Here is an 11,013-nt window from a genome sequence, read left to right on the forward strand (position 1 = left end):
TTCTTGAGACAAAGACTTTGTCTTCAAACCATCACTGCTAGGCACTTATTTCAATCATGCATGTATAACATATTCTGTAGGGAAGCCATTTGTTTCCAAGTCAAACAGAAGTGGACAACTAAGATGGCAATGATTTTGCAAGATTGTTTTATTAAAGTCATATTTCTGTCTTTTAAACAAATATCACACAACCACAGAAGAAAAAAATCCATAACATTTAATGATTAGCCTCAATAAAACTTATTGGCAAAATGACCAGACTTAAGGACAGATTCAAGGAAATTCCCAACACACTCCAGTTTACACCATCTTCCTCTTTGCTGGTCTCCTCCTGCTTTCCAGAACCAATGTCAGTTTCCTGAAAGTCTAAAGATTTTTTTCCAAGAGGATCCTTCAATGTGAGAGTGATTTCCGTCCCTTGAACATGCGCCGCAATATGACTTCTATGCCTCCTCGTGAGCTGATCCTCTTGATCCAGCCATGGGTCCTTTTGCGTTTGATGTTCTTCGGCTGATACTCTGTGCCTCTTTTCCGTGTTCGGACTTGCTGGTACTGCCATGGAAGCTGCTGAAACACTCCTGAACCCTCAGCTTGTGAAGAAAGCAGCCCAGACCTAGAAACCTGAGGTCCTTCAGCTCCTCTGGACACAATCCAGTTGCTGAATGATCTGAGAGGAGAGATGCCCGTTGTTGTTAGGTTTCCCGCAGGGATGCTGCTGGAAGAGCACAGAAAATAGATGTTAAGAAGAAATACTGTTCTCTAATATTATGCCACACAACTGCTGTAATAACATTTGGGTTATAATGCATCTATGGTACTGCAAGTATCTTGCTTTGTACCTTCAACATAATAACACACAATAAGGATAACATGACATGTCAGAAGAAGACAAAGTATCTTCGGCATTTTCTTACTGATGATTGGCACGATGAAAGAGATATTTATAGGCAATGTTCTAAGCAATATGCTCCTTCGTAGGTTTAGTATGTGCTCAGTGGATGTTAAATGTTCCCTATTCAGATCTCTCTGCACACCTATGTATACAGCTCATCTCTGATGCAACTATAGGAAATAGTGGCCTACAATGATGGACTGAGGTTGCTGCTTCAGTGGCACAGTGTTAGTCAACTCTTTGTTTATTTAAATGTACCCAACTGTGAAGCACTTTTTTAGAAATTGTATGTATTGTTTTATGTGCTGCCCAGATGATTCAGGGAACAGCATTATTAGGTCTTTGACCAGCCCTAATAGGAGCTGCTACAGGTATTCATCCAGGCTTAGAAAACACTGGCTGGCGGGATAGCCTGCATATGAATTATGTGGACAGTGGATAATTGATTCTCTCTCAATCAATCGATCAAATACAATAAAGCTATAGTTACATTATCTATCACCAAGTAAATATTTCGCAGCAGCAGTTAGCTACCTTCAACTATCCACGCTGCTAACTGCTGCTTAGCTAGCCTGTCAATGTTAGCACCGTAAACAAGCACTGCTGGCTCTGCCGTTTGTCTAAACTGCGAACAAGTGAAACATTTGTTACCTGCTGATATAGGTTATTCCACGCAGCCGGGAAAAAGACGACAGTATAGTGTTCATGTTGCGATATTTCTGGAGTTAACAACAGACATGAGAACATTGAATGTCACAGGTCTGCTTGCCACCGCCGTATATGAAGCAATGTTATTGGCTCAGACTTGTTGACCAATTGAAATGCTCCTTACTGGATTAAGCTTATTTTCCCCTACCCAACGCCTTCAAGGCTGTACCTTTCAAAGAGTGTATCGATACTGCACCATCAATAATGCAATTTGTTAGCAGTGTTCAGATCTTGACTTAAAGCCTGCTGGTTTTCAGGTTAGTGTCAGACAGGAGACACGAAAGAAGGTCCAAAATCAGATTTTGTTAGCAGCCTGAGCGGACGTTCTGCCTGGAAGTTTAAATTCAGGGCATATTATATGGCTACTCTACCCTATGGTTTGTCCTCAATTTCATAAAAACATCTTCTGATACAGTGCTGCAATTCTTGATCATATAAAACTGCAAAACACAACATTCGCAATTCATAACTTGTAGTCAACAATCACTACAGCACACACCTCATTTACAATGGGTATTATAATCAGCTGCTGCTGCCAAAGTGTAATTCTCTTCAACATGTGAATATATAACTGGAAGTATGCATAAAACTTGCAACATTTTTATTTATATGTTCAGATTTATGTACCATCACCCAATATAAATTAATCTTCTATGTTTGCTGAAGAGTAGGTTTGTATAAAACGATATTTCATAGGGTTTTCCAGTAAAAAAAAACAACAACAAAAAAAACAAACTTTATATGAGGCCAATGTATCATTTCCAGCAGAACCTTACAATACTGTAAACTAGGAACGGATAGAGCTTAAATGACATTAATGATTACTGCAAATTATCTTTTTGCATGTCAACACCATCCTCTTCATACATCTGCTGAATACATCCTCACAGATGTTTTGAACCTGTCTGGTCTGGAATGTGGGCAATGTGAGATTGCACATTGAGCTTTTTAATAAGAGAGATTTGGTTACACAGGTTATACAACAATGTTTAAAGGGATAGTTCACCCTAGAATGATATTTCGCTCATTCTACTCACCCTCATGTTGACTAAGGGCTGGAAGAAGTTTCAGATTCCTCCGTGGCTTCTCTGAGTTACAGGGGGTCTCGGCATAGCAGTGCATGTCCATATAACGGTTGCAAAGGGACACCGGAGCTCTTCGTAAAAAAACACACACAAAAAAACATCCAAATACCTCCATGATGCTCGTATGTAATGTCCGTCTTGTGCTGAAGCCCCAAATTGCGTAATTGTCCCGAAAAAAATTAAATAAGTCTATATTTTAAGCTTGTTTGTAGCGGAAGCTTCTCGAAGCTCCTCTTCCTGGTCCGTCCAAATCTCGCGTGATTTGCGCCGGCGTCAGCATGCGTCAGTGCGGTTACTGCGAATCACGCGAGATTTGGACGGACCAGGAAGAGGAGCTTCGAGGAGCTTCCGCTACAAACAAGCTTAAAATATAGACTTATTTAATTTTTTTCGGGACAATTACGCAATTTGGGGCTTCAGCACAAGACGGACATTACATACGAGCATCATGGAGGTATTTGGATGTTTTTTTGTGTGTGTTTTTTTACGAAGAGCTCCGGTGTCCCTTTGCAACCGTTATATGGACATGCACTGCTACGCCAAGACCCCCTGTAACTCAGAGAAGCCACGGAGGAATCTGAAACTTCTTCCAGCCCTTAGTCAACATGAGGGTGAGTAGATAATGAGCGAAATATCATTCTAGGGTGAACTATCCCTTTAACAAAAATGAGGCTGCTTACGGTCGAAAAAATTGCGTTCATCTCAGCACAGATTTACACCTGAATGACTACATGAGGGTTGTTTGTTTTGATGACTTTCACAAGTTTGTCCTCATGATGAATGTGGTAGGGGAAGTTTCACATACAGTAGATGGGCTTGGCATGTTGATGGGTTTAATTGAATTTATGTTCAAACAACAGTGCCTACTTGTAATGAATAGAAAAAATAACTGTTATTCACACTCTCCGCCAGACAGTGAGTACACAGCTGTTGACTCACTGGCTCTCCGCCGGTCCCCGCCCCATAAACGTCATGGCTGTCTATTCTGTGACAGGCACCGGACTGTCCCAGTAGTGCCACTTCTTCATATGAGTTCAGGGGCAACACAGAAAAACGGCACATTTAGGACAATATTAAAACTTACTGGTCAATTCTTTTCTCCTTACAGTGATGGAGAAACTGTTAGAAGACATTTTCAGGTCAGCTCATGATTCAGATCAGCTTATTTCATATCAGGTCGAATCTGAAAGCAGCATATTCACACCTGATCAGCCTGTTGGGATAAATAGCTGGACTAATAATCACATACTCTCCCTGGTTGCACACGCGCGCGCGCCGCGGACGCACGCACGCGTCTTGCTACTCTGTCAGCCTTAGCAACAGGAAAGCAAGCTTCTCCCATTGGCCTCTTCCCAGTACGCTCAGTTCCTCCATTCGCCCTGCTCACTGCCAGTCAGCAGCAAAGATGCCCGAAGACTGCTGTGGCTGATGCGGATACAAGGGCAACAGGGGTGGGTAGGGTCCGGCCTGGATGCGCAGTGGATGCTGAGGGAGAAAAACACTGGCGTTTGCAATCGTAATGGGTGTCTTATTAAAATGCAATCGGCACATTTTTACAGATGCATGCTTTATCACCAATGCAAACCCCTCCGTCTTCTGTGATAGCAGCTTAACGAGGCTAATAAGACGCTCTCACTATCTTGCAGCGTCTCTAGCGTAGACGAATTGTTGCACCAAATGCAACGTTTGTCTCGTTTCAGTCTCATTGGCCCTTGACTGTCATCTGTTGGTGCAGACTCCTAATCAGCTCAATCATCTGTAATTCTGCAGGTAAGGAATCGATTTTGATTGCATTATGTTTGTCTATTGAGCCTATGTTTATTTAGCAACTTATTGTCATCAAAATTGATTAACAGCTGCATGGATATTGCATGCAAATGTTCTGTGACAGTGCAAAAATAATGCGTCGATCAACTGTTATTCATTCATATTCAAATGTAAAATCTCAGTAACGTTGCCATCCTGGCCTGCGACAGATTTGTATCCTGCATATATAATGTAGAGCTATTGATTGGTGTGTTTTACACTTTAATTATTGTGAAACATGATATCTATTTATGTAAAAGTATCAGAAATCTGCAGCCTATTGGTTTTGTGGCTTGGTGTTTTGGTTTTGGGGTCACAATCAGCAACAACGTCATGTAGGACATTTGTGCATTAGCCTAGGCCTTCATATGCATTCATCTCTTGTGCAGATATCATGTGAGACTCCCCAGCACTGTACTGTGTGTAAACCCACGCTTTGAAAATAGAGCAGCACACAGTGTACCAAATGTGTGTTAGTGTAAGACTTGGCAGATATATCAACCTACATATTCTGCAGTGCAGACAGAAAAGGTAATGGCAGAGAGTACCCTTCTGCCTGTTTGACTTCAGGGTAGGTGGATTTCAAGATGCCATATCGAAATCGTGGTTGACGTTTGTGAGGGATAGTAGGTCAAGAGGAGAATCCCTGATTTAAATGACAGAGCTGCTGATCAGTGCTGCTGTAGTCACTTTTCTGTTGGATGAGGGGGAGTGGTATCTCTATGCCAGGACAATTCAAACTGTTAAACAAGGTTAAGTGACATCCTGCTGTGCTGTCCACCTCTCATTACCACTAGAGATAGATAGATAGATAGATAGATAGATAGATAGATAGATAGATAGATAGATAGATAGATAGATAGATAGATAGATAGATAGATAGATAGATAGTGGTGCATTTGTGGTGATTGACTGCGTATGTTTGCTTTGTGTGTCAACACTTGGTGTTGATGTTTGCAGAAAGACAGGACAGCCAGTTAACATGTACCCAGCTCCAGGGTGTAACTGGATATCTCTTGATGCACTGACCTTCAGACCGTCCTGCCAACGACAACACATGCACACAGACACATGCACACATAAACCCTCCTGTGGACACACAGACATGACCTAGGTAGACCAGCTCCCCTCAATGGAGCACCAGGGCAGTCTATTTTGATTAACGTTAGCCGAGCTGCCTGCCATATTATGAGCTGTGATGTAACTGCACTGTGGGCAATAATGTGCATACTGAGCCCTCCTTCCCTTTTTCTGTAACCAGGAAACAGACTTAAAACATACACATGTCTCTTCCCACCCCGTTTCCCTGAGATAATCAGACTGTGTTTGTATGAAAAGTGAGGACTAATGATGCCTCATTTGCACAACATGAAAATATACGGTTTAGCTGCGACTGGACCTGTGCAAGGAAACAATGGAGGTTTGGGGGGTTGGGGTATAGCATGGAAGAACTTCTATCACACTGGCAAGAGACATTGTATGCAGTCAAACCATATGAGTGATGTTTTCTATTTATAGTATATCTGATTCTGACCATGTGAAACGGAGGGGTTATTAATAGCAAATGTCTAGGTCTGCATGTGAGTGGTCAGTCTCCACTGTCATCGGGGACAAGTATTGTTTTTCTGTGCCTGCTTATGATGGTGGAATCTCTGAATGTTGAGCTGCTGTGTCACCCAGGTGAGTGTGTTGGTGGAGCTTCACAAAGGCTGCAGGTGCTGCACTTAAACTGACTGTGGTCATTTGAATTTGCATAGTGGTTTTGCTGCCTGTTAAACTGATAGCATCCATGCTCTTGGTGTGTTTCATTTCAACCGACGCTGCCTGATGAAAGGATAAAGTAAGACTGTTGCCTTGTAGCTGCGTTGCTAGGAAACAGCTTGGGTCCAATTTTATAGGAATCAAGCTGGGACTCAATTTCTTCCTGGTGAGCTGTTGACATTTGCAAACACTGCAACCCTGGGCCCTTTATAATGCGTAATATGCTTGCAGCCGTGAGGAATGCATGAATATAGAAACACTAATCAGAGTAGGGAGACAAACTTCACAGACCCACCTATCTATATATTGTCCATTCTTCAATTTTGTATATCCCATAGTGAGCTTTGTTGTATCTGTGTGATGCTGTTTATGCAGGGAGGCGCCATGCTGACCAGCATCACCGAAGGGATCCTGTGCTGCCTGACTGGGAAGGCTGCCAGCCTGGTCTTGCCCCTGGAGTCATCAGAGCCCTCTGATGGATTTGAGTTTGTGGAGGTGAAACCTGGGAGAGTCCTGCGAGTGCGACACATCGTGCCCGAGCGTCAGCCCTTAGTGACGGAAGACCAAGTTTCAGGAAAGGGGAAGCCGGACGGCGAATGCGACGATGACAGCTCTCCTGAGGACAATGAGAGCAACAGCAGCAGCAGTGTCCACTGCAAGAGGAAGATCACAGTCTACCGCAACGGCCAGCTGGTGATTGAGAATCTCGGTGATGTTTTGCACTCAGAGATCCTGCAATGTCAGGATGGGGATCTGGAGCCATGTAGCACTGTGGAGGTGGAGCTGGCTGACTACAAAGAAATGGCCTCTTCTCCAGACCCCAACCCTCTTCCTCCTCCGGTTCCTCCGCCTTCTGGGGAACAGAAACCTGCTCCACCTCCTCGCCGCCGCCGTCGCAAGCCCAAGCGCACAGTGTTCATTGACTCAAAGAGGGTGATCTCAAGCTGCAAAGGGACGCACTCGGACGTAGCGCTCTTCTTCGTGCACGGCGTGGGTGGTTCTCTGGACATTTGGGGCAGCCAACTGGACTTCTTCTCTCGGCTGGGCTATGAGGTCATTGCGCCAGATCTGGCGGGTCATGGAGCCAGCACTGCCCCACAGATTGCAGCAGCTTATACATTTTACGCCCTGGCAGAAGACCTACGTGCCATCTTCAAGAGATACGCTCGTAAACGCAACATCCTCATTGGCCACTCTTATGGGTGAGTCTTTCTGAGATGCTTGTTTCAAAATCTGTCACCACCACCAAATTTCTTTCCCAGTGTAATACATCCATAACATATCCATCTTATTACATTTCTTCCAGAGTGTCATTTTGCACCTTCTTGGCCCATGAGTATCCTGATCTGGTCCATAAGGTGGTGATGATCAATGGTGGGGGTCCCACAGCTCTGGAGCCAAGCCTCTGCTCCATCTTCCAGCTGCCATCTTGCGTTCTTCACTGTCTGTCACCCTGTCTGGCCTGGAGCTTCCTCAAGTAAGATCTGCATTTGTGTGCTGCCAAAAATTGCCTCAAAATAATGATACGCCACTGTAACTTCTCTCATTGCTGGCAAGGTATATGATAAGCATTTCTTGTAACAGTTACAAGGGACACAGATAACTGACACCTCTTGTCTCTCACACCTTTAGAGCTGGATTTGCCCGTCAGGGTGCCAAAGAAAAGCAGCTGTTGAAGCAGGGCAATGCCTTCAATGTGTCTCCGTTTGTCCTGCGAGCCATGATGAGTGGCCAGTACTGGCCCGAAGGGGATGAGGTCTATCATGCTGAGCTCACTGTGCCCATCCTTCTGGTTCATGGCATGTGTGACAAGTTTGTGCCCATGGATGAGGACCAGCGCATGGCCGAGGTAAATTACAACTTCATACGTGAATGAATGCTGATGTGTCATGTCATTTTAAATACAAAATGTTGCATTTGTGGTGTTTATTGCTATTGGAACGTTCTAAACTCTTATCTCCTTTTGTAGATCCTCCTGTTTGCATTCTTAAAAGTCATTGAGGAAGGAAGTCACATGGTCATGATGGAGTGTCCTGACACCGTCAACACCCTGCTCCACGAGTTCTTCCTATGGGAGCCCGACATTTCCAGAAAAGACAGCTGCAAGACAGACACAGAGCTGACAGTTGCTGTCAGTGACACTATCCACACACTTAAAATCAATAACCACATGGACAAATAACCAACAAGTCGAGTTTTGTCGCAGAACCAAGCAGAAGGCCTTTTTTGGCAGTTGGCATGTGTTCTTAAGGCTGCTCCAAGGCTGAGAGCTGTTATATACAGGGCCACATCTTAAGGATGCTGGCGGCCACTGGTGCTTCAAGATAAAGCAGGACTTAGGCATGGTGCCAATTAGGGAATGATGGAACAAACACAAAGATGAGAGGAACGGATGCAAATACACAGTTTGTGCTTCGCTTTTTGATACAAGTCTGTGCTCCATCACGTCATGTTTGCAAAGCGACACAATACATGGAGAGCAAAAGGACTATGTCCATTTGTGATATGTGTATGAAATGTTTCTGGTGAAGAACTGATTTCTTCAAGATGCAAAACGTATAAAATCCAAGAAATGGTGTTGGAATTTCCTTGCCTTTATCTCAAATATTCTGTAAAGAACCACAGAGCTTCTGGTCTACCTTTATGAAATGAATATTAACTTATCATCAATCTGCTTTCAGTGAGAAGTTGGCAAATTAAGGTGTTGGACTGAGGAATTATAGATCCTATTTTCCAGAATGGTGATGATGAAGGATAATTTGAATAAAATTCAACTATTATCAAATACTGACTGGATGACAGGGGGAAACTGATTCACAGCATTAAATATATACTGATGTACATTCAAAGTATAACTAATAATTGCACAACATACATTCATGAAATGACATGATGCCTGGAGGAAATACATTTTAAAAAATCCATTGTTCACCAGCAAACCAGTCACCTATTAGCCACATTCACACAGTGCAGCCCACACTGTTTCAAACGTGAGGACTCACAATCACAGCTATTGTCAGTGAAATTGGCTCATCTATTTCCAAATTACAGCACTTTATTTTCAATATATTGAACTCTAATGTAAAATCTAAATCCAAAAAGCTATGTGTGACTATGTTAAGCACAATGTAACCAATTCATCAGTTCATGCATGATAATTAAGTAATATTCAGCGAGAGATTTTATGGGAAATGGTTGCAAAAAAACCAGATGTAACCCTTTTTCTAGCAGCCATTTCTTCGAAACTATATAATATCCTAAGGATACAGAGTACCGAGGCCCTGCATGAGTTCAGAATATGTAAAGGTATGAGGGTTGATACAGACAGTCGCAATATATTCTCATATTGAAAAATTCCCAGTGCACTCTTCTCTAATCAAAGGAGTGTTCCTCTTAATGTGTAAGTATTATTTTGCCTGTATTCTGAAATAACAGCAACTGCCATAACAAATTGTGGTATTTACCGCTTTAAGCTGTTGTGTCTCTAAGCTGATAAATGCAAACCAAGTGTGTTCCCCTACTACTCTCCAGTCCATCCTATTTATCGAATAGTGTCAGACTGAAAGAATGAGTTTAACAATGGGTACTCACTAAAAGACATTCATTCATGGGTGTTGCTTTGTCTCATAGTGGGACAGTAAGGTGCAAGTAAAAGCACAGTCTATTATGCTCCTGGACTGTGCTTATCGGTTGACTGGATAGTTTGTAGAAGGTATAAACTGTTGGATTTTGAAGGTGGGTGTCCAAAGCTTAAAGTCAAACATGAGTCGGCCAAAGGAGAAAGTCCCCTTAAAAAGTGGGACATCTGTGCTCATCATGCTGGTCTGTTATATATGCATTTTGACAGAATGCGGATGCAACATGACTGGTCTTATGCAACTGGAACAAAATAGAGAGACATAGAATGAGAAGAAACTGACCTGGCAATGATGCCTCTAAAAAGTTATATATTCTCTATGGACTTTCCAAAAACCAACAAGTGCTGCTGATGCAATGTACTGTATGTTTCCTTTGGTGTAAAAGGTCAGTAAAACTGTATGGACTACAGGGTGCACAAGTACTTCCTCTTATGCTAAAAGTGTGCATATTCAAATTGTCAGTGCTCATATGTGCTAGATCTTTTTGTGGTTAACAAAAATGTGCTACTGTAATTGTTGCATTTATTCATGGGAATCATACTATGCACTGCCAAGTGTAGATGCATATAACATTATATAGCCTATGAAAACAGTTGGATTCTGTGTATGAATGTGCCTTTCCTGGCATGAAATAAAACATATGTTCACTGTCTACAGATGATTCTTGTTTGTTTGTAATGTGATCTGCCTTTCATTACAAATAGAAAAATTAAAAATCAAACAAAAATTATAGGCAATATAGAGGAAAAAAATTGTTTGACCAGATTATTTGTTCAGATATTTACACAAGGACTACTATACCTGGAAACTTATTATATTAAATTTTGTAACCATTTCTAATCAAATGTATTAGCCTATCAGCACAAGAGTTAATCCCTATGCTCACATAATAGGCTATGTATTTCTCTAAACTTAAGTATGAAACAGATGTCCTTTGGGTCATTTAACAATGACTGAGATGAGACATTTATTATATAATAATTTCTGTTACATTGGAAAACCGCCATATCCTCTATATCACTTAAAATACGAATCTGGACAATACAGTAGTAGTGTGGTTCCTCAAGTTATTAACATTCATTATAAAAAACTAAATTTAAGTTAATGAGCCACCAGGGCCGCC

General features: G+C 42.2%; 2 protein-coding genes across 4 annotated transcripts; one reads left to right on the forward strand and one right to left on the reverse strand.

Annotated features, from left to right (window-relative positions):
* Positions 1-130: 130 nt before the first annotated feature.
* Positions 131-1,673, reverse strand: mrpl34 (mitochondrial ribosomal protein L34). Of its 2 annotated transcripts, none has more exons than XM_085803966.1 (2): positions 1,544-1,673; positions 131-712 (listed from the first exon to the last, which is right to left on the reverse strand). In XM_085803966.1, exons 1-2 carry the CDS (start codon positions 1,597-1,599, stop codon positions 394-396), a joined length of 375 nt encoding a protein of 124 aa, XP_085660092.1. In that variant the 5' UTR covers positions 1,600-1,673; the 3' UTR covers positions 131-393. The 2 variants fall into 2 exon arrangements, with proteins under 2 accessions (XP_085660092.1, XP_085660091.1); XM_085803965.1 differs by having other exon boundaries at positions 131-715.
* Positions 1,674-4,045: 2,372 nt separating this feature from the next.
* On the forward strand, positions 4,046-10,542 carry LOC146970693 (protein ABHD8-like). Of its 2 annotated transcripts, none has more exons than XM_085804279.1 (5): positions 4,046-4,455; positions 6,628-7,454; positions 7,559-7,729; positions 7,885-8,101; positions 8,222-10,542. In XM_085804279.1, exons 2-5 carry the CDS (start codon positions 6,637-6,639, stop codon positions 8,432-8,434), a joined length of 1,419 nt encoding a protein of 472 aa, XP_085660405.1. In that variant the 5' UTR covers positions 4,046-4,455; positions 6,628-6,636; the 3' UTR covers positions 8,435-10,542. The 2 variants fall into 2 exon arrangements, with proteins under 2 accessions (XP_085660405.1, XP_085660404.1); XM_085804278.1 differs by lacking the exon at positions 4,046-4,455 and adding an exon at positions 6,064-6,171.
* Positions 10,543-11,013: the final 471 nt, after the last annotated feature.

The sequence above is a fragment of the Trachurus japonicus genome, chromosome 17 (assembly GCF_045865225.1).
Source record: "Trachurus japonicus isolate A0001 chromosome 17, Traja_1.0".
NCBI lineage: Eukaryota > Metazoa > Chordata > Actinopteri > Carangiformes > Carangidae > Trachurus > Trachurus japonicus.

Bases quoted from the DNA above. Each gene is read 5' to 3' on its own strand.
- LOC146970693 (XM_085804278.1), top strand. From the start codon at position 6,148: ATGTTGAGCTGCTGTGTCACCCAG. The intron at 7,730-7,884 runs GTAAGATCTGCA...TCACACCTTTAG, and splicing joins CTGGCCTGGAGCTTCCTCAA to AGCTGGATTTGCCCGTCAGG. The intron at 8,102-8,221 runs GTAAATTACAAC...CTCCTTTTGTAG, and splicing joins AGGACCAGCGCATGGCCGAG to ATCCTCCTGTTTGCATTCTT.
- mrpl34 (XM_085803965.1), bottom strand. From the start codon at position 1,599: ATGAACACTATACTGTCGTCTTTTTCCCGGCTGCGTGGAATAACCTAT. The intron at 716-1,543 runs GTAACAAATGTT...GTGCTCTTCCAG, and splicing joins GGAATAACCTATATCAGCAG to CAGCATCCCTGCGGGAAACC.